The following is a 23,806-nucleotide window of genomic DNA, read 5'->3' as shown; positions in this document are numbered from 1 at the left end:
TCTACCTAATTGCTCAGGACAGAGTGAGACCTGAACGATTGTGGTACCAAACCACCTTGGGCACAAAAGTCTGAGAAACTAGATCTCCAAATAAGGAACAAAAAGCTACACTGGCGGTTGGGCTTAAGCAGTAAGTCACTAGCCATGAGCAAAAAAGCTTAGGGAGCACACAAAGCCCTGAGTTCAAGCACTGGTATTGTCAAACACCAAAAAAACATACAAACACATAGTCTTTGAGCATATCAAATACAACTCTGATAAGTCCAAAAATTTGTATCCCTAGTACACTATGTTATGACTAACTTATAAGTCAAAATGAATTTATTTATTCAGTGACAAATCTAAGGTAGAATGGACATTGGTAATGAGTAATTTGTAATCATTTGGAATATTGTAAATTTGGGGGGCTACTTGCTTGATTTCATGTGCATTTATGTTCATTTGAAATATTTTGAGCTCATAGTTCAAACTGGATAGTTTGATTATAAATACCCCTAAAAACATTGGTAACTAAAACCATTAATGTAGAAAGGAATCCTACAACACCCTAGAAGCAGCAGACACCTAGGCACCTAGAAGGTTCTAGTACGATTCTAAAATAGAATATGGACTCTTCAGAGAAACAGATTCTAGTTTTGAGGTAAGAAATATTAAAACACAATAAGCCTGGACCAACTTTTAGTGCCAACAAATAAAGAAAGAAAATTGGGAATGTGGCCTAGTGGTACAGTGCTTGCCTAGCATGCATGAAGCCCTGGGTTCAATTCCTTAGTACCACATAAACAGAAAAACCAGGAAGTGGTGCTATGGCTAAAGTGATAGAATGCTTGAGCAAATGCAGCACAGGGACAGTGCTCTGCTAGGCTCTGACTGAAAGCCCCAGGACGGCCAAAAAAAAAAAAAAAAAAGAGCATGTAGCGGTAGACAGAAGATATGTCAATGGTATGAACTGGAACAATCTGAGCAACAAACTATGATACTGGAGTATAACACAAATTATTATGAAATAAGTATTCATAAGTTCATACCGATATAAATGACTAATTAAATGTGAGGGATACATCTCCTATCATGATCTCAAAATAAATTATGAAAAAAATACCAGAAGAAGAGAGCTTAATTCTCCAATTTTGTGTATGGGGAGGGGGGGCTTGAACTCTGCCTGGGTGCTGTCCCTGAGCTCTTCAGCTCAAGGCTACTGCCCTACCCTTGAGCCAAGCCCCACTTCCGTTTTCTAGAGGTTAACTGGAGATAAGAGTCTCGGTTCCTTTTGTGCCCAGGCTGGCTTTGAACCTTGCTCCTCAGATCTCAGCCTCCTGAGTAGCTAATTACAGGCGTGAGCCACCATGCCCGGCTTACTTCTCCATTCTTTATGAGGAAATAAAAAGCAATTTCTCTTCAAAGAGAAATGAAAAGGACAGAAGGTTAACTTCATAGCACAGAAACTTGACAAACATTCTGAGGCATGTGGTTAGTCATTATCAACAAGTCATATTGATAGTATGTATTCTTAACAATGTGCAATGAGAAGAGAACCTTAACTATGAATGCTCCCTCAACTCCTAACAATATTTCAATCATGAGAGAAGCTCTCTAATTCCAACAGAAGGGGATCCTGACCAATAATCTCAGGGCTGCCCATAGTAACAAAACACAGACTAAGTGGCTCAACAACAGAAATTTATTTTCTTGTAGGTCTGGAGGCTGAAGGTGGATTTCATTCTCTTTTCTTGTCAGGGAACAATTCATGCTAGATTAGATCCACCAAAATAATCTCATGCTACCTCCTTAAAGAAACTTCCTCCAAATATACTCCGATTTCTGTGGTACTGAGGTTCGAACTTGAAAGGAGAAAGGGGGAGGCAGTCCTACACAGGACACAAAAACAAGAAAACCTAAGAAACCACCTCAGCCAAAAAGAGCCTGAAGAACACATGACAACTCGGTGCTATCCTAGACAGCATCCTGAGATGCTGAGAAAAAGAACTTTTTGAAAAATTAAAGAAATAAGAATTACCAGTAATAATTTATCAATATCGATTATTATAATCAAAGCCCCATACTAATGTAGTCACTGAAAAAAAAAATCCAGGTGGTGTGCCACTCCTATATATGCTCATATTTTCTGTAAGTTTAAAAAAGAAACTTGTAAAATATAGAGGTTATTAATAATCTAAGAAGTGGCAGCTCTCGAGAACATCTTAAAAGAATTTACTGTTAAGTCTCCCTGCAGCATGCCCTTGACGCTTTACAAAACAATCTCGCAGTTTAAAGAAAAAAAAAAAGTAAAAGTAAATAAAATCCCGAGTGCTCGTGGTTGTTCTCGCCTTGTTAGTCGTGAAGTGAGAAAATCCGAGCCCGTTTTGCTGAGGCTGAAGCCGAGGAGGGAAAGGAATTTCCGAGGGCTCTTTAGAAGGTTAATTTTAAAAGTGCACGCCCCCGCCCACCATCTGAATCGGTGACTCGGGTAACAAAACTAGGCGCCACGGTGCAAAACCCCAGCCAACTTGTTACAAGCCACGTCTTCCCTCCGTGACGGTTCGCACGCCAGAACCCACCGCGGTGTAAGAATTCAAGAAAACAAACAAACGCGGAACCCCATTCATTCCCCCTGGACGCAGGCCCCCACCCTCCGGCGGCGCCTGCGCAGTCGGAGACGCAGAGGTGCGAGCCGCAGGCCCCGGCCCCCGCCCCCTCCGGCCGGAGGCGCCCCCTCCTCACTAGGACTGACATCGCGCACGCGCAGTACTTAACGGCCGGCCCGGAGCCCAACAATTAGCCCTTCCAGTCCTAAGACATCCCCCCCCCACACACACACACTTCGTGCGGGCCCCGTGAGTTTTCTCTGCAATATGGGCATTTCCCTTCGCCGAGAGCCGCGACCGGATCCACCGAGGCCGGCGGGCGGGCGGCCGCCGCTGCTTGAAACTAGTCCAGCGGTCGCGCCAAGCAGCGTACGTATCCCGGGGAGGTCCCGCTACCGTCGTCTCCGAAACCTAGAGGACTGTAATAGCCCGGCGAGCCCCCACGCTTGAATGTTTCCTTCATCACTTACCCACTCTCGTGCCGGAACCCTCCAGTCGCCACCGTTCCTGTGGTACCTCCCCAACCCTTTCGATGCTTCCACTTCTTCACGAACAAGACAAGATGGCGCCGGATGGGTCTCACCCGGAAGTGGATTGTAATAACATCCGCCCGGCCTCTGAAGCCGTCCCGGCTCTCCCGCCCCGGACTTTTGAGCACGTGACTACCGGCTTGTCGTGCGTCCGCGCCATTTTTGTTCGGGGCAATGCCCTGGACCTCCTTTGCCAGTGGATATTCTTGTGAAGTACAAGTTAGTGTTGTTGTTGTTGTTGTTGTTGTTTATTATCATTATTATTGTTATACAGGAATCTGAACTCGGGGCTGATAGCACTTGAGCCGTAACTCTTTTGCTTCATTTTTCAAATGGGGTCGCCTGTGTTTGGGGGCCGGGGGCAGGACGTTAGTTGCGCCTGGGACTGGCCTCAGAGCGCAATCTTCCCACCTTAATGTACATCTCCGACTTAACTAAGCCTTTGCCCTGACTCCACATTACCCGCCCGGTATGCCGTTCCTCTGGTTTACGGTGAGCCGCGCCAGCCCGCCGGAACCCGGGCGGCCGGCCGGGGGACGCGCGCCCAGTGCCTGGGTTCGGCCTCGACCCCGGGCTACTCCGAGCCTGGAGAGGAGAGGCTCTCTCGGGCCTGCCTGTCAGTTACGCACGTGGTGCCTTTCCAGGGCAAGGCGGCTTTCCTTGCACGGTGTCCTCACGGGGCCAGTGGGCGTCCCAACTTGCAGCTTCAAGTTACAAGCAGAAGTTCTCAAGAGACAAGTATTTTTCGTTGACTATTGTATTAATACACAATACACTATGACCGACGCAATATTCATCAGCGTTGTATTTTAGTTAAACCTTGGAAGCGCCTCTCAAAAAGTAAACTTCTGTGACAGAAGAAAGAGCGCAGTAAGAATCCAAATTGGCTGGATCTGGTGGCTCAAGCCTCTAATCCTAGCTACTCAAGAAGCAGAGATGGGAGAATAATGGCTGCAAGCCAGCTCGGGCAGGAAAGTCCTTGAGATTCTTATCTCCAATTACACACACACACACACACACACACACACACGCACGCACAGGCAGAAAGAGGGAGAGGGAGGGAGGGAGGAGAGGGAGGGAGATCAAAAGAAACAGCAAATTAAAGCTGGAAAGGGATAAATATCTAGACATGAGATGATGGCTGCTCTTTACATAAAAGTCAGGTCTTCCTTCATTAAACACTTGAAGCATACTTCTGGATTGTCATTAAAGTTCTCTCTAGCTAAAAATCTGCTGCTCATCAAATTTAAGTAGCTTTCAAAATGTAATTTTACGAAATGTGTACTAATTACACCTAGCAACAGCATGATGGTCATTCATATGGATACTTCTGGAGTTTAAAGGAAAACATGGCCAAGGGTGGCTAACACCTATAATCCTAGCTGCTCAGGAGGCTGAGATCTGAGGATCTTGGTTCCAAGCTAGCCAGGGCAAAAAAGTCCCCATGAGACTCCAAGTAACCATTCAAAAACCAGAAGTGGCACTTCAGCTCACGTGGTAAAGCACTAGTCTTGAGCTCAAAGAGGCTCAGGGTCAGCTCCCAAGCACAATGAAATCTACACAATGTTCTTTATGATTAAAAAAATTTACTTTATGGCCAAGCACCAGTGATTCATACCTGACCTGTAATCCTAGCTTCTCAGCAGGCTGAGATCTGAGAAGTAGTTCAAAGCCAGCCAAGGGCAGGAAAGTCGATGAGATTCTTAGTTCCAGTTAAATACACATTCACAGAAGTAAGCTGTGGTTCAAATGATAGCGCTCTATTCTAATGAAATTGTCATGTCTTCTTACTACATGAAGCCATCCTGTAATTCCTTGTTTCCAGAGTAAAGTTGGACATCTGGGAGGTTATTTTTTTTCTCACTATATCTCTACTTTCTGACTGTCCAGCATGCCACTTAGCACACAGAAATATAGTTGAATATTTCAAATAATTATTATCCCAATAAGGATAGACAATCATTTTGGATATGGATGATGATAGTATAGTCAAGTGGATATTAAAAGGTCTCACCATTTTGTTACTTGGTATGTTGCCCATTTAGTGAGATGCGCTCAGCAATCCCTGCCTGACCAGAAAACATATTTTGCAGTTCCATGTCTCTTTCCCTAATCACTCCCTTGTAGGATTTCCCTGTAACATTACAACTGGAGGAAACAACAGACAAGTTCCCTGTGTATGTCATATATTTGGGGGTTTGTGTCTGAGACGGGATCTCACTATGTAGTCTAGGCCACTCATAAATTGACAATTGTCAGTTCTGAGTGCTGAGATTATGGGCCTGTGCCAACCAGAATGAGTTCCTGTATATGTATTTCAACAGAGTTTTTCTCAGTGTGTGTGTTGTTGTGTCAAAGTGTCTGTCTGAGGTTTGAGCAGCTGTGGTATGCATGAAATGCATGCCATTTGACCATTCTACACTTCAATTATTAAGTGCTGTTAAGAGCCACCATCTTAATGTTAACCTGGCAATCTGCTGCCAATGGCTAATAATCAAATGCTTTGAAAATTGTTATTGATCTCCTCTGCAGTGTTTTAAGTAAAAAAAAAATGCTAGGGTAGGATATATTTCCTTAGTATCTTGAACTTTTACGCACTGGAATTATTCTTAAAGCAAAATCTAAGAGAAAGCTGGGCATGTCCCTGAGCGTTTTTTGCTCAAGGCTAGCACTGTCCTGAGCAGGCAAAATAATTCACCAATAGGCAGGTAATATGACGCAACAGTTTATTGACTTAACATAGCTTAGCAGAGTTAACACAGTTACTATATTCTAGTCTTAACTTGCCTAATTCTATCCTGCCTCTCCAGCACAACCGCTGCACTCACCTCTTTGACTCTTAGTCCTGAAGGCAGAGCTGCCGCTGCCACAGCTCTAGAGTGTGTGCAGGGTGTTGTAGGCAAAGCCCTGACCTTGAGTACCGCCCCAGGGCGGTAAAAAAAAAAAATCCTATCTTGTATAGCTAATATAAAATAACGAAAGAGATTGGGAGCTTGAGTTCAGTGGTAGAGCCACCTGCCTAGCAAGCGCAAAAAAACAAAACAAAACAAAACAAAAACCCCAAAATAAGTAAATAAACAAATTAACTAAAAAATAATCTATTAGAGGCTGGGAGTTTGGCCTACTTGTAGAGTGCTTTGCCTAACATGCATGAAGACCCGGGTTCGATTCCTTGGTACCACATACATAGAAAAAAAAGCCAGAAGTGGTGCTGAGGCTCAAGTGGTAGAGCTCTAGCCTTGAGAAAGTCCAAGAACAGTGCTCAGGCCCTGAGCTCAAGCCCAGGATTGTCAAAATAAATAAATAATTAATTAAATAATAATCTATTAAGTCACTGAGATTACTATGTGGGGCTGTTAAACCATCTTATAATATCAACTTTCTGCTTGGATGCAACTTTTTCAATGCATCCATTTCAGATATTTCTTCTTGGGTGCAATTTTTTTAAATGTATGAAACTGCCTTAAGGAGATTCATGAACACTACAATTATACACAAAACTTTGGGGCTCAGAATTAGAACCCACTCTTCCTCCAATGCTCACTCTCTTTTTGGTGCCATCAGGACTATTATCCCTTTTATCTGCTGGCCCTTGATTCCCATATAGCTCTGCAACAAATATTGCTTGCTTTCTCCATATCATTAGCATTTGACATATTTTCCCTTCTCGTTTTATATTATTTCTTCATTTCTAGTTGTCACTTCTGTAGCCCTACTGCCAACAATATAGCGGTTATTCAGTAAGTAAACTTACTCAATGATATATATGTATATATATGTATATATATTGTAACTTTCAGCATAATCTCAAAGAGCTTCATAGCCCAAAAGAGTTAATACAGTAAAATACTTCCTAATAAACTACTGTGTCTAAATAATTGAAGAATTTTGAAAAATGTCAGGATGAACCTTGAGGATCTGGGTTAAATGTGAGTGATGGAGAGAGCAATCAATCAAAGACAGTGTGTGTGTGTGTTCTGGAGCTTGAACTTTCCAGTGTCTGGGCACTGTCCCTGTGTTTCTTTGTTTGAGGGTAGTGCTCTGCCACTTGAGCCACAACTCAGCTTTCAGGGTTTTGGGTGGTTACTTGGAGGTAAGAGACTCCTGGCCTTTCCTGCCTGGGCTGGCTTTGAACTGTGATCCTCAGATCTCAGTCTTCTGAGTTGCTAGGCTTAGAGGTGTGAGCCACTAGCACCCTGCTGAAAATGTATTTTTAAATCATTTTCATTAGAATATCTTTATTAGTTTTCAAGAGGAATTTCATCCCCTTGTGCATAGTGTATCCAGACCAATCTAACTCCCTCTGACACTCTACCCCACACATCTTAAAACAACCTCAATATCTGGACCATGGTGGCTCATGCCTGTAATCTTACTCAGGAGGAGGATCAAGGTTTGAAGCCAGCTTGGGCAGTGAAGTCCTTGAGATGTTTATCTCCTCTGATCACTAAAAAAGCCAGGAGTAGAGCTGTGGCTCAAGTGGTACAACTCTGGGGCAGCACCCAGAGACTGAATTCAAGCCCCAGAACCAGCATGCGTACAGACACACACACACACACACAAGCCAAACAACCAATAAGTTACATTCTCACATATGCAACAACCATATTTATTTCCTTTCTTACCCCTCCCCTGTCCTGCTGGTGCTCATCCATCAGAACCTGTTTAACTTTCTTGTAACTTGTTTTATTTATTTATATAGGTCAGTCATGGGACTGAACTCTGGGCCTCAGCTCTTCAGCTCAAGGCTATCACTCTACCATTTGAACCACAGTGCCACTTCCAGTTTTCTGGTGGTTAATTGGAGATGAGTCTCACAGGGTTTAGTGCCCAGGCTGGCTTTGAACCATGTTCATCAGATCTCAGCCTCCTGAGTAGCTAGGATTACAGGTGTGAGCCACAGGTGCTCGGCTCTTGCAACTTCTTTAATACATGTATTAATTGTATCAAGAGGTTTAACTGTGGTACTTCATTTGTACATGTCTTATTTTCAGATGCACATTTCTAAAATATGGAGATATTTTGATTACAGTTAAGTAAGATGTTAGAGAGTGAATATTACCATTTCCTCAAAATTGAAAAATAACCCCTGCATGGGTATGTGGAAGCAAGACCTTTGGGAATTAAGGTAATAAGAATAGAGACTTTATAAACAGGGTTTATGCCTTCATAAGGAAGCCTCACCTCCCCCAAGCTCCCTGGTCCCTTTACCCATGTGCAGAAACAATGAGGATTATCTGAGGGCCAGAAGGAGGCCCTCACCAGACACTGTTGATGTGTTTAATGTTGCACTTTCCAGCCTCTACAACTGTAGGAGATAAAATCTATTGATACTGCATGATACTTCTTTGCAACAGCCCAGGGGGACTAAAAGAAATGTAAATATGTCAAAACATTCTGTCTATAACATGCATGCCAAAAACTCCAATCTTACAAGCAAAATAAGAATTTATTCTTTATTATGATGCTTATAACACCAAAATAATGCTCAATAAGTTACATAGCTAGTATCTAAAAACACTGCAAAACAGGACAACATAGAATGACACTCAAAATTGAAAATATAGTCCTATCTTTTAAAGAGTTTGAATTTATTTCTATGTAAGCAAAGACATTTTAAACATAGAAATAGTCTATTAATAATGGGCAAGATGATATTATTTTATTGTACAATTTTATTATATATATTTCATTTATACTTATTTGATCAGGTATCATGCAGAAAATTATAAATATGATGTTAGTCTGTACTGCAAAAATATATGAGGATAATATATTTTATGTTTAATCCTAGGAAATTTTATTCAACTATATCATAAAACCACTGACTAAAATCATTGCACATGCAAGTTAAGAGCTATGATTTATAGTAAATTAGCTCTGAATCAACTCTTCTGAATTGATACCAATGAGTATTCTTTTAGGCTACCTAAAAAAAATGGTCTTCACATAATTTTTAAAAAGTGTTGTACGACAAAATTTTAGATATAGATATGTATTTGGTTATGTCAAATATTTGCATAATTGGCACATAAGCAGACATTATCATTTTATACATGGAAAGGCTAAGGGACTTAGGAGAAGGGCTATACATACCCTGTAAGCCAGTTTCTAAACAGAGCTAGTGAAACTTCTTAAATTCATTCAGTTAAATATCACGTTGTTCTCACTTACTATACAGTTTCTTGTACTGTTATTACTGTAGCCTTACAATCTAAGAAATACCTGCAAATATACTTTGGAAAATTTCCAAATCAAAACAAAAAATTAAATGCAAACTCATGTGTAGGTTAGTATGCTTTGTCTACTATTTAGAAAAATCCCTGGGTATTAAAATCAGTATTTTACAGTTTTTTTACAGACCAAAGAAATAATGTCTATATACTCTGGGCTATAAAAACTAGATTTCAAAATAGCTCACAACTCTAAGGAAATGAAAATGAAAGTATCTTATTTGCGTATTACTGGTAAAACTATAGATATTTGCGTATTACTGATAAAACTATACAGCTCTTACAGGTCTTTCCATTTTAAAAGATGATAAAATGATGCCACCTTTGTACTGAATGATGGTGAATATAGGTAATCTATTTATCCATGCATCTAAAACATAAAAAAACAGGTTATTATTCCTTGAGAAGTGTACTTCTTAAAAGGATATGAGATTTCTAGAATAATAAATTGCTTGGGGGAGGGCTGACAACTGCTATTGCCAAGAAGGTTGAATTGACTGAGGAAATTTAATACTTTTTCTAAAAGTTAATTGCTGCCTGTAATCCCAGCTACTTAGGAGGCTGAGATATGTATGAGGCTTGAGGTTTGAAGCTATCCCTAGTAAGAAAGCCCATGAGACTCTTGTTTCTAATTAACAAAGAATTCAGAAATGGAGTTGTGGTACAGCACTAGCCTTGAGCCTGGGCCCTGTCCCTGAGGTCCATCCCCAGGATTGGCACATACACATTGAAATCAATTGCTCTGACACTGAAATCCATTGTTTATGTATTAGAACTTCCCTTTACAAACCAAAGCCAGCAGATAAGACATATTCCTTCATTTTCACTGTTAAAAATCAAGAAAACACTACTATAGAAATTTCAACAGTTCTAAAATTGGAATTTGTACAATGGCATTTTAAAATTCTGCATTTTGTAGGCTATGTCCATCTTAATGCTAATCAAATCCCACTCATCCATATATCAAAAGGAAGCACTGTTAGCCTTGATAATGTCATATATACTTGGATGTTCAAAAACCATCAGTCTTAAATATGTTTCCTGTATTATCTTATAGTCATTATTCTTGGCCTGCCCTCACTTTCCGCATAGTCACTCATATGATGCTTACTATAGTCAATCACTGGCATTAATGATAGGATAATTAAACCACATAATAATGTTTTAATTGAATACTATGACAGTGAAGTTGCTATTTTTTGAAATTGGATAGTAATAATAGTAATGCTTCTCATGAGAAGTTTTGACTCAGGTTACATTCTAGGGGCACCAGTGGCTCATGCCTGTAATCCTAGGAAAAGGAGGCTGAGATCTGAGATCACTATTCAAAGTCAGTCTGGGCAGGAAAGTTTCTAGGACTCTTAACTTCAATAAACTACTCTAAAAAAATAAATAAAAGCCATAAGTAGGGCTGTGACTCAAGTGGTAGAGAGCTAGCCTTGAACAAAAGAAGCTCAGGGGCAGCACCCAAGCTTTGAGTTGAGGCCCAAGAAAGGCACAAAAAATAAATAAGTTTTGCCACTATTTAATTATGTAGAAAATCAAAGTGCCAAACACTGAGGGAAAGGGTGACATTGTCCACAAAGAAATGGACTCATTACCTGAGTTATATAACTGTTACTCCCCTGTATGTCATCTTTGTAACAGTAAAAATTTTAAAAAAGAAAACCAAAGTCCCAGTGCTGTGGCCATTTAAGTCCACCTGAACTTTTAAATAATTGAAGACAAAAAGTGATCTCCACATCCTAAAACTACATTTATTGAAAGAAAGAAATAGAAACTGCATTTTATTTCCTTGCATAAGAATATAACTGTCTATCATTTATTTACAAATATAATTTGGCATCTGAGATTTCAAAGGTTCTCATGTGGATTATCAACTTCTATTTACCAAATTGCATATTACAAATGCACATAAACTACAATTATATTTTGCCTTTGACCAACCACTTGCAGATTATCTTTAACTCTACCATGAATACACTGCAAATGATTTATTTATGAAATGTTTGAATACTCTTAAAACATCAAAGTAGTAGGAAATCAATGGATTACTTGAAAAACTCACACTACCAAAATTATAGTGATGCCTTTTATATGGCTGTCATATAAAATATGACAAGGTAAATTATTTTAGGCATTATTCCATATAGTTACAGCAATGTTTCCTAAACACTATTACATATATACCACTATATAGCCCTGAGGTAATTTTAAGTGGAGTGGTTCATGGATGAGTAATTTCTTTTATGGTTATAAATTTGATGTTTATTATAAAAAATAACAAGTACATAAAATGTGAAATACAACTGCTCAGAATAAGGCTAAAAAGACTAAAACACTAAAAGTAAATAATAGCACAGGCTATATTACAGAATATCAGAAAGCAGTATCTTATTGAGAAAACACCAAAAGGAATAATTTGATTAAGCCAACATCCTTTCTGAATGCTTGTAATAATGAGCTATATCAAAAAGAAAATTATTTCCTGTTGTCAATTTTTTGACCTTCATAGCATGAAATAAATCTTGTTTTTACATTCAGGAATATAAACTCAAAAGCACTGAGTAAATTTAATTTACATTAAAAGGATTCACTAAAACGGTGAACATGTGAAGGGGCATTTGAAGGACATGCTGATCCTACAGAAGAGAGACTACAAAGGCACATTACGTATTATAGTTCTCATTACAGCATTCAAATAAAAGTGAGCTAAGTAATGATTACCACTAGCAAGTAACAAATAACTATAAATTTCTTTCATAAAAAAGAAGATAAGCTTGTGCACTCAGTGCTGTTGATTCTGGAACCACCTGCACATAAGTGTCACTGACGTAGACCCAGTGGCTTCCTGCCTCACTGGCAAGTTCTTTCAAACCTAAGGACACAAAAAAAGAGTACACAATTTTACAAGTTGGATTCCTTCTATTCCCTAAATTAAAAACACCAGCACATATTTCATTACAAATTATGTTTATCTAGTGCTCTTATTTTTTTCCCCTTGGGTTTATCTTTTCCAAAATGTACTCATAGTATGGGAATAATTAGTAATTATTCCAATTACCAACATTTTTAAATATCTAGTGAAATATTGGCCCTGTAAATACTTAACTGTTCAAAAAAAAAAGGAAAAATATTTTATCACCCTTAAGCAGAGCCAACAAATCTCTAACTCTTATTTTGAAGACCTGGTATGTCTTCAAAAAATTGTGCATTTTTTTCTTGTCTGTTTCACCATCTTGAAATGCTGTGTCACATTCACCTCATAATCTAATTATCAGAAGAATACAATTTTATGAAAATTAAGATTTTCTAAGCACTCTTATACTAATTCTTACTTAATATTAATAAAATGAGGTACTTATGGAATAATAGGTTATATCTTCCAAAAGGAGGACCAGATTTACACATATGTATTCTTTTTTCCAGTCCTGGGGCTTGAACTCAGGGCCTGAGCACTGTCTTTGGGCTTTCACAAGGCTAGCACTCTACCACTTGAGCCATAGCACCACTTCCAGCTTTCTATGTATGTGGTACCTGGGTCTTGTGCAGGCTAGGCAAGCACTCTACCACTAAGCAAGCACTCTATCAGTAGGCCAAACTCCCAGCCCAGATTCACATATTTTTTAAGAATAAAATACACTTAGGATGGCATACCAGGTACATTTTTCCTTCCAGTGGTTTGTTCTGGTAGTTTCTTGTAGGGTACTCTCACTTTCACATAAGCAGTGTAGTGACCTCCTCTCATCGAGCCACTGTGTTCCACTATGCCATAAAGGCTATAAAGAACTTTGTCTCCTACAGTCACATTCTTTGAAACAGAGAGAAAAATCCAATTTAGTAACAGTTAGTGAAATATTGTGAGAAAAAATATTGTGGATTAACAAGATGTGATCTTTATACACAATGAAATTCTATGCTGCCATCAGAACAACATCGCCCCATTTGTAAGGAAATGGAAAGACTTAGAAAAAAACATATTATGTGAAGTAAGCCAGACTCAAAGGAACATAGGCTCAATGGTTTCCCTCATAATCAGTAGAAATCTTGTGCTTTCCTAGCAGAGGTTTACAATAGAGCAAAGTCTAGATACATAAGGCCATATAGGATGAGGCTAAATGAAGACCTCCAGGACATAGAAACAAAAGTCATATAATGTGTGATTGTTGTCCTTAATGTACTATGTTATTTCTCATCTCTTTTGCTGTCCCTTAGTTATCTCATATTGTTACAGTATCTTACCTTGTTATCTGGTATATTATATACATGTTTATTTGGTTATTTGAAATAGGATAGGGAAGGGGGAAAACAAGATGAGGGGCAGGGGTGGGGAGAGGGAAATGGGGACCAAAAGATGAGAAAGGGTATCAATGTTTGTGAAGTAATGCACCTTCTGTCTGGCGAATATAATGTAACCCTTCTATTAATTACAATAAAAATATATGTAAATAAAAATTATGCACATACTGCTTAAAAGAAGAAACATGACTGGTGGCTCATACCTGTAAACCTAGTTTACTCATGAGGCTCAGATATAAGAAATAAGGTTCAAAACCACCATAGGCAGACAAATCTGACTTTTTTAATCTCCAACTAACTAGCAAGATGACAGAAGTAGTGTTCCAAGCAGTAGAGTGCCAGCCTAGAGAGTAAAAGCTAAGTGAGAGTTCTAGACCCTGAGTTTAAGCCCCAGTACTGATATACACAAAAACAAAATGCATTATTAAAACTATACTGACTGAGCTACTTCTCCATGTTACTAAGCAGGGAAAATACAATAGCCAGAGAAGATCCTTTGTGGCTGGTCTGTGCTAGAAATGGAGTGATTGCTGAGACTGTGGGAATTCAAAGTGGTATCCTCTAATGCAGGGATATTTCACGTTTTCTAGTAAAATTTTATCTATCTATCTATCTATATTATTGTTGTATTTATCAATCCAATTTCTGGGATTTTATCCTACAAGCACATGAGCAAAATGTAAAAAGACCAAACTATTGTAGGATTATTTTTTAATATCATATGACTGAAATAAACTTAAATGTGGTTAGAGTGCTTGCCTAGCATGCACAAAGTCCTGGATTCGATTCCTTGGTACCACATACACAGAAAAAGCCAGAAGTGGTGCTGCTAAAGTGGTAGAGCTCTAGCCTTGAGAAAGCCCAAGGACAGTGCTCAGGCCCTGAGTTCAGGCCCCAGGACTGGCAAAACAAACAAACAAACAAACAAACAAAAAACACCATTAAACTCAAATGTTCATAAACTATGACACATTGACATACTATATTATACATGCTGTCTGTAAATGAAATAGAGGGCTGAGGAAGCTCGTGGTTAGCGTGTACAATGCCCTGAGTTCAGTACTGAGCCTCACAAAAAAATTAAGAAGGGATAGGGCTGGGTGGGGCCAAATGACTTCAGATAGGACCAGAAAATAAAAATAGAGTACACACTATCCCTAAATAATCTCTAGGATGTAATGTTCAGGAAAAGGTAGAATATTAAGAAAAACTGAATTCATAAGGATCACCATTCAAGATGGACAAAACAAATACACTTACACACACACACACACACACACATACACATATGTATATATACATAACTGTTTACATGTGAAATGGCATAAAAATGCAGTGTTGACTTTCAGAAGACCTACACCTATACTAAAGCTACTCATTGTGCAGACTGAACACAAGGAACAACAGGAGGTGCCAAACCGGCTCACTTTTCTCGGTAATCTTCATCTTCTAACAGCATTTACAAGCAGCCTAAATCTTCACAGTCATCATGCCTAGCACCTTACTCATTTTTCTCCCAGAGGACAAAAGTCCTTGTGGCATTAAATGTGCAACAAGCTATTAACTTCACTTAAATTCTCTTTTAGAAGAGAATTTATTTTACATTGTTTTTGAAATCACAAAAGCATGATCTAATAATACGGAGTTTTCTTTTAGGCATTTGTTTGCAGCTTAATTATCTATATTAACATACGATACCTTACAAGCAGATGAACAAAATGGTGCTAAATCCAGCGTAAGTGGAAAATCTACGTGCCGGTTTACTTTACGAAGATTTAAGCCAGCCTTAAATAGAACAAAATAATAATTTTAAAAATTCAGCAAACTTAATTAGGTCCAAGGCACAATACTAATTAATGCTTAAAGAAGAATTCAAGGCATTATTTTTTTGTTGTGTTGGTTGTGGGGCTTAAACTTGGGGCCTGGGAGCTGACCCTCAGTTCTTTTGCTCAAGGCTAGTACTCTACCACTTTGAGTCACAGCATCACTTCCAGTTTTGTGGTGGTTAATAGGAAATAAGAATCTGACAGGACTTTGCTTTGGGGATGGATTTGAACCACAATTCTCAGATCTTAGCCTCCTGAGTAGCTAGGATTACAGGCATAAGCCACTGGCACCTGTCTAATGTTAGATTATTTTTATAGACACAACTAAATGTGACTAAGTTGCTATGACTTAAAAATGGATTTCAAAAATTGATAGTACATCTATAGACATGTTTTATTACATAGATTAATATATATCTATGATATACAAACCCTCAGCCTAATTTTAATTATGTTCTAAAATCTAAGTGCCAGTGATTGTATAGATTCCCTTCTTGAATACTTGTTTGTTAAATATGTCATTTGAAATATGATGTAAAAATCAATGCTAATAAATTCTTTAATAAAAAAATTGATACTACATGAAGATTTGTACGAAAAACCAATAAAGGCAATAATTGCCCCTACTCTGGTCATCCAACATGTAACAAAAAATTAATTTAAAGTGATAAAATCTAAGCTACTGCTGAGCTCTGGTGGCTCATACATGTAATCTTAGTTACTCAGGAGGCTGAGATATGAGGGTCACAGTTCAAAGCCAGCTTAAGTAAGCAAGTCCATGAGGCTCCTATCTCCAAATAACCAGCAAAAAGCCAAAAAGTAGAACTATGACTCAAGTGTTAGAGAGCCAGTCTTGACTGAAAAAAGCCATGCAAGAGTTGATCCCGGTGAGAAAAAGTATTGAGATAAAAAGTATAAATGATAGGAGGAAAACCTGCCATTAAGAATACTTAGCTTACCTTGAATTGTTAAGTCCTGCAGGTGTAGGATTTAACTTGGAACCTCCTATATTTAGTCTTAGCCATCTCTACCCAACCAAGCACAAAGCTGAGTATATTTCACTACTCAGCTCCAGGGAATGTTCCGAATAAGTTTCTTTTCCATTAACACACAAAAAAAAGCATACCACTAAGACAAATCGTCTAGTTCCCCTAAATGTGCTAATACTGTAAATTGATCTTTGGCAGTACTGGAATTCAACCCAGGTCCTCATGTGTGCTAGGCAAGTGTTCTACCGCTGAGCTACATACTTTGCCCTTAATTCACCAGCAAAGTCTTATAAATTGTTTTGAGTAGAAATGCAGGGAATTGCACACAAGATTTAAATTTCATAAATGACTTTCTAGCTGCAGCATTTCACAGGACTTAGGACTCTGCAAAACACATGATGAATGTACTAAGTTCTACCAGACAGGTTTTTACCTGATGGAATCTCTTAAGATGGAGAATCAGGACAGCTGGAACAGCAGAAATAAGCAGTTGCTTCCTGGCATTTGTATAAACTCCTTCTACTTTCTTTTCTGCATAAAATGCAATAAAGTTACTGCGTCTTAACTACCAAATAACATAGTAAACATTCACTGAGAGCATCATACCATATATATTTGGGGGGGGGCATGAGCTCAAGGCCTGAGCACTGTCCTTGAGCTTTCTTTAGGCTAGAGCTCTGCCACTTGAGCCACAGCACCACTTCCAGCAATTTTTTCTTCTATGTATGTGGTACCAAGGAATCAAACCCAGTTCTTCGTGCATGCTAAGCAAGCACTCTACCACTGGTTAAGGCATTTGTGGACTGAGATTGTCATCAATCCATTAATCTCATTATTGTTATAGCAGTATAATTTAGGGGTATTCCCTTCTGAAAGGTTTTAGGTAGCTAGTTCCCTCCATTAAGATCGTGGAGTAGGACTTTGAAGGTAGAGATGTGTACTTCTTACTCTTCAACTGATGTCCACAAAAATCTGTTAGAAATCTAATCTTCCCAGCCAATGTCTTAAATGACAAGGGCACAAACACAAATAAGACCATTCCTGAGATACTAACTCACTTGCATACCAGGTTATTAGGCCCTGTGGGAATCTATAGCCCACTAATCACTGATGATCCCTCAATAATACAAAAACAAATTAGGAAAAACATGTACCTGCAGAACTGCTTTCCTTTAGGTACTTCTGCTTCTTTTCAGTACAATTCTCACAGAGAAGCTTATTATTTCCCATTAGTAATTCCATAGATGTAAACTGGTGGAGACAAGACTGAATTGAACATTCTTTAGAAGTAGTTACATAGCTCTGAGAAAGAGTCTGAAATGCATTTTGGGGACTATGAGGCCTCATATGTTTTTTATCTGGAAAATGTGGATTGTTGGGACCATTAAGAGGCTGATTTTCTCGGTCAAAATCTCTATCACCAGTTGCAACATTGTTCAATTGAAGTTCAGAAATTGCTTGAGCTATTCCCTCATCTCCACTGTCAGTCCTGGGGTGTGGCAGTTCAGGTGGTGACTGCAGCTGAAGGTACCTAGCTGTATGCCCACAGGCTTCCCCATGGGATCTAGGCAACTTGGTCTGTTGGAAAGTGCTTTCTGATTCCGATGCCTCACTGTCGGCATCAGCGCTACTTTCAGAATGGCTTGCTGCTTTGTCACTGCCATCCGTAGGGCTTTCTGTCAGAGACTTTGCAGCACTCTCAATGCTTGCAAAGGCCGGTGAATCCCCACTCCTTTGGAGGCCTTCGTTATTCTCATATGCAACAGCAGGGTTTTGTCCAGGTGATGGTTTTCGTTCATGTTTTCTGGTAGGAATTCCTTGATTCTATAAGTTGGCAGTGTTCACAAAGAAAAGAGTCTGTGACCTTACTGAAAAGAAACTCAAGTCCTCTATAACCATTCAACAACTATTAAACAGCCCTTGTCTGACATCCATTTCCAAAATCGACCCAAATTAAGATCAACAGAAGATAGACTAACAAAGAGTTGTAATTTAAAATGACAACTGGGCTGGTATGTAGCTCAGTGGCGACGTGCTTGCCTAGCAAGTGTAATGTCCTGGGTTCAATCCCCAGAACCAAAAAAAAAAAGGAAAAAAAGAAACAAACTGGTAAAACCAGAACTTTATTTGGGAACTAACAACAGTGGTCACCTGTTTCTGTGGATGGAAACAAGACTTTTGGAGGCAATGAAGAAAACTTAAACATTTTCATTATTAAAAATGTATATGTATATATATAAAACACACACACACACACACACACATATATATATAATTTTTTTTGGTGGATCATGGGGCTTGAACTCTGGGCCTGGGCATTGCCCCTGAGCTCTTCAGCTCAAGGCTATTACCCTACCCCTTGAGCCACAGCCCCAGTTCCTGTTTTCTAGTGATTAACTGGAGGTAAGAGTCTCACTTTGTTTAGTGGCCAGGATGGCTTTGAACTCTGATCCTCACTCAGCTCTCAGCCTCCTGAGTATATAGGCGTGAGCCACCGTGCCTGGCTGAAATGTAATACGTATTTTTTTTTTTTTTTTGCCAGTCCTAGTCTTGAGCTCAGGGCTTGAACACTGTCCTTGGACTTTCTCAAGGCTAGTGCTCTACCACTTGAGCCTCAGCACCACTTCCAGCTTTTTTCTATGCATGTGGTACCAACGAATTGAACCCGGGTCTTCGTGCATGCTAGCACTCTACCACTAGGCCAAACTCCTGGCTGTAACATGTATTTTTAAAAACAAAAAAATTACAAGCTCTCTCATGATTGTGTTAATGCTTGCAATAGATCCGAAAAAGATACTTTGCTTATGTCATAGATCTGAAAAAGATACTTATATATCTGTTTATTAGCTTCATCTGTGTGTGTGTGTGTGTGTGTGTGTGTGTGTGTGTGTGTGTGTGTGTGTGTGTGTGTGTGTGTGTGTGTGTACCAGTACTAGGTTTGAATTGATTTTATTGATTTTTGGTGGAGATAAGAGTCTCAAGAGTCTCAGAGACTTCCCTACTAAGCTGGCTTCAAATAATGATCCTCAGATCTCAGCCTCCGGGGACTTTAGTATTCATTGGCACCTAGCTGTTTGTTTGTTTGTTTGTTTGTTTGTTTCTTTCTTTCTTTCTTTCTTTCTTTCTGGATGTAGCTCAAGCGGAACAGTGCATGTTAGCAAACACAGGTCCTAAATTCCTTACCTGGTACCAAACTTTTATCATTATGATGATACTATGGTTATGTTTTTACAGAGTATCTCTGTTTAATATTGTCTGAGATTATGTACTTAATTCAGGGCCTTGAGTATGCTAGGAAAGTGCTCTCCCATTGAACTATATCCCCAGATCCCAAAGAATATCTTTTAGACATATATCTTGACAATAGATTTATTTCAAAATAATCTGGGGCACAGAGAAGAATAAATTGACTAGCTATGAGTTGATAATTATGAAGGTGAGAAATAGGATCAGGCAGGGCTGGAGGAGTGGTTCTAGTGATAGAGCACCTGTTTAGTAAGGACAAGGCCCTAGGTTCAAACCCCAGTACCATCACCACCAAGAAAAGAAATGAAAACAGAAATAGAAACATGGGTGGGTTTTTTTTTTTTGCTTTGTTGTCAGTCCTGGGCCTTGAACTCGGGCCTGAGCACTGTCCTTAGGCTTTCTCAAGGCTAGCACTCTACCACTTAAGCCACAGCACTACTTCCAGGCTTTTCTGTGTATGTGGTACCAAGGAATCAAACCCAGGTCTTTGTGCATGCTAGGCTAAACTCTCAGCCCAAATATGGGTATTTATTATTCTATATTCTCTACTTGTAAGTGTATAAGATTTTTCTTCATAACAAAGAATTAGAAACCAGATGTAACAAACACAAGCCCTACCTTATCTCTAGTGGAGTACTGCTTCCTGGAGGCTCTGGGTTGCTGAGAACTTTGTACAGTGATTGTGCTCCTGTACTGGTCAAGCTCTGCTTCCTGTAAACTTCTACATCTATTCATCTTCCCCAAAACTACAGGCTTTGAAACCTATGTAGATACAATAAACAAATTTAGCTAATAAATTCTGGATATTGTCTTTTAAAAATCTCTAATATGCTTGAAACAAGAAAAAGATGATTTATTTCACACTCATTCATAAAAATAGAAACCATAAGGATTTAACTTCCTGGAGAATTAAGAACTGTCACACACAAACTCAATTACATGTAAAATGTGAAGTGTAGATATCTAATAACAAATAAATATGGTCACTAAAGCAAGCAAATGAATAAAAAGTTCTTCACAAAAACTTCAATTCCTTTTGTCTTCTTACCCTTTCTTCTCTTATAGGAAGTGAAATATCAATGAAAGGATCTTTCACTGTGGAGATCTTAAAAAGAAAACAGATTGAAAACTTCAGTTAGAATCAAGTGTAGTCATGTCTTTTTTTTTAAGATACAAACAAATCAAACATTCCATGCAACTTGAAACTTTTAGAGTATATGAAATTCAAGAAATAGCCATAAAACAATCAGAGCACCCAAAAAAATGTTGTGTAGATTCCTTAGGACATTTCAACTTTAAGAGATACTCTTCTACCTTTGTAAGAGAGAACTCAACTTCTATATTTCAGTATTCTAAATACTTAAGTAAGCACATCATATTACTACCACCACATTCTGTATTTCAATGTAGCAAGCTAGAAGACATAGTTTATGATCTTGATTTTATAAGACTAGAGAAAAATATTGTATAACCTTACACAGAGAAAATGGACATACAGACTCTTTTTTACCATTAAAATCTGACAAAAGCCTAAATGCATCATATCTTAAGCCCTACACCTTCAAAACTACAGCAAATGAAAAAGTATCTACAAACATTTATACAATTTATGCAAATTATATATTTAAGTTGTAAAAATAACATTTAGGGCTGGGAGCATGGCCTATTGGTAGAGTGCCTAGCATGCACAAAACCCTAGGTTTGATTCCCTGGAACCACATACACAGAAAAAGCTGGAAGTAGTGCTGTGGCTCAAGTGGCAGAGTGCTAGCCGTGAGCAAAAAGTGTCCAAGGACAATGCCCATGCCCTGAGTGAGTTCAAGCCCCAGGACTGGCAAAAAAAAAAAAGTAAGCTAAATAAAAATATTTTATCAAGTCATATAAATACAAAATTGAAATAAATTGTTTTACAATCATCCTATTATGTTACTATATCATTTCTACTGGAATTTTAGAACACTGAAATGTAACCTGGCTATTCTCTCTGTAGAAATTTCTCTAGCACTTCAATTTATGTAACTGATATATTTTAACATGCTTGCCAGCACGGTAACACACACTTACCATCCCAGTACTTAGAAAGATGAAGCACAAGGACAGTCAGTTCAAGAACAGGTTGGCTGTTCTGATAGCCAGTTCACAATATTCTTCACAGATAGCAAAACCCCGTCTTAAAGGAAATATTACCTCTGTTTCTACTGCTACTCATAAGTTTCACATGCCGGACTTTAATAGCTTTGAGTGTGGAAAAGTACACAACCATGTAAGTAAATCAACATGGTTTGACTACACAAAACTGACCAGTCCCAAGAAACCATTAATGTCTTTGAACTCATGTTTGTGAGTGTAAAACAAGGAGAATGTGAATTGGTACTGAAATTATGTCTACCTGATTTACTAAACCATGTTCATGTCCTATCTATCAATATACACTATGATACTTGACAACAAAATTGAAACACATAAAAAAAAGTGACTGTAATCTATTCCATGAAGTGAATTCCAAAGTACCTACGTTTGCACATTCTTCACACATGACTGTGCTAGTTAATTCACCAATAAAGATCCGATCTATGAAGTTCATTTTTACGCCTTCTTTTCCATATGCTGTAAAAATCAATACTTTTTAACACAAAAAAATCAACCATCTAAGTGATACATGCTATTTTCTATTCAAAAGTAATGCAAATAGGGAATTGTTTCCTGTATTGCATTTGGTAGTATATTTTATATATTTTGGTAGTATATTTTATATAACAATATAGTATCTTCTCTTTTACAATTCTTTAGAGCAAATATGACTACCAACTACTATAATTTCCAAACAAGAGTTGTTCTTAAGAGGAAAATAAATCAATAACCTCTATTCCTACTATACCCCAACTGTTTCATTAACTCATTTAAGGCTTTTGTTTCTTCAGCTGAATAGAAAAACAATGAGGAATGCTGTTTTCAAAACTATAGTTGACAGGCCCCTGGTGATGAAAAGAGTTGTAAAAGATAAGTTGCACATCATAACCTAAGGCATTAACATGGACAATGAGTAACTCTAGAAACACACATACATATATACATGGTTAATAATATTTAAAAACTTGGAAGTACTTATAAATCAAAGGAAACTGTGCCAATCATTTTTCATACAATAATATGGGTTAGAAAAAATAGATATTTAATATATGCCATGAATGCAGTTTGGGATGAGCTATATATGTGTAAGAGACTATATTATTCAATGATCTCTAACTTGAAAGTGTCCTTATTAAACCATGATGCAGAAATATATTAAAATTAACCCCCTTCAACTTTCCTTCTACTATATTTGTGCTTCTGCCTTCAAGATTCATAGAAATAGTTGTGTGTGTGTGTGTGTGTGTGTGTGTGTGTGTGTGTGTACACATACATGCTGGAACTTAAGGTCTCATATTCTCTCCCATCTTTCTTACTCACAGCTGGCATAATAGCAAGCCATGCCTCCAGTTGGCTGTTGCTGGCTAATTGGAGATAAGAGACTTGTGGTTTTGTCTGTCTGGGTTAACATTCAAACTCAGATCTCGGCTTCCTGATTAGCTAGGATTAGATGTAAGCCACCAGCTCCCAGCTTAAATCATTATAATCATTCAAAACTATCTGAAGTACTGAGTAACAGAGGTCTTGTATTTGCAAGTATGAAACATTTTACAATACCTCTTCAAAATACTATGTTTCATTAAAAAATTATTTAAGGGATTAAAGGGAATAATATTACAGAAATGGCAGGAAAAACAAGGTTGCTATTATAAACATGCACTAGATGGCACTATCTCAACATTAAAAAAAAAAAAAAAAAAAAACAAGTAAAACCTGAAAAGCTAAAATTCTTGAACGTTTAACTGTAATTGAGTTTAAAAGTATATAGTAACAGGCTGGGAGTTTGGCCTAGCCGTAGAGTGCTTGCCTACCATGCATAAAGCACAAAGACCCGGGTTCAATTCCTCGGTTCCACATACATAGAAAAAAAAAAAGTGCGAAGTGGTGCTGAAGCTGAAGTGGTAGAGAGAGCTATCCTTGAGAAAGTCCAAGGACAATGCTCGGGCTCTGAGCTCAAGCCCAGGTCTG

General features: G+C 38.4%; 2 protein-coding genes and 1 long non-coding RNA gene across 6 annotated transcripts in view; 1 reads left to right on the top strand and 2 right to left on the bottom strand.

Annotated features, from left to right (window-relative positions):
• The window catches only part of Pnisr (PNN interacting serine and arginine rich protein), a 31,645-nt gene extending 28,507 nt beyond the window's left edge, over window positions 1–3,138 (bottom strand). For 2 of the 3 annotated variants that reach the window (XM_090338384.1, XM_090338385.1), the window contains exon 1: window positions 3,056–3,138. The gene's annotated coding sequence lies outside the window, so the exon portion shown is untranslated. The remainder of the gene's footprint in view (window positions 1–3,055) is intronic. The other variant, XM_090338386.1, reaches the window with a different exon arrangement.
• Window positions 3,139–3,157: 19 nt separating this feature from the next.
• LOC150059891 (uncharacterized) overlaps window positions 3,158–23,806 on the top strand; it is a 39,949-nt gene continuing 19,300 nt past the window's right edge. Inside the window, exon 1 of the long non-coding RNA XR_016536482.1 lies at window positions 3,158–3,334. This is a non-coding gene — a long non-coding RNA (uncharacterized LOC150059891). The remainder of the gene's footprint in view (window positions 3,335–23,806) is intronic.
• The window catches only part of Usp45 (ubiquitin specific peptidase 45), a 45,882-nt gene continuing 33,803 nt past the window's right edge, over window positions 11,728–23,806 (bottom strand). For both annotated transcript variants that reach the window (XM_090338381.1, XM_090338383.1), the window contains exons 11-18: window positions 22,224–22,315; window positions 20,757–20,813; window positions 20,327–20,470; window positions 17,617–18,286; window positions 16,896–16,993; window positions 15,346–15,432; window positions 13,006–13,159; window positions 11,728–12,226 (exon numbers count right to left, since the gene is read on the bottom strand). In XM_090338381.1, the coding sequence (XP_090194507.1) occupies window positions 12,096–12,226; window positions 13,006–13,159; window positions 15,346–15,432; window positions 16,896–16,993; window positions 17,617–18,286; window positions 20,327–20,470; window positions 20,757–20,813; window positions 22,224–22,315 (1,433 nt within the window). In that variant the 3' untranslated portion in view covers window positions 11,728–12,095. The remainder of the gene's footprint in view (window positions 12,227–13,005; window positions 13,160–15,345; window positions 15,433–16,895; window positions 16,994–17,616; window positions 18,287–20,326; window positions 20,471–20,756; window positions 20,814–22,223; window positions 22,316–23,806) is intronic.

This window comes from Megascapheus bottae, chromosome 8, assembly GCF_031878675.1.
Source record: "Megascapheus bottae isolate mThoBot1 chromosome 8, mThoBot2.hap1, whole genome shotgun sequence".
Classification (NCBI taxonomy): domain Eukaryota; kingdom Metazoa; phylum Chordata; class Mammalia; order Rodentia; family Geomyidae; genus Megascapheus; species Megascapheus bottae.
This window is presented reverse-complemented; position numbering and strand designations above follow the sequence as displayed.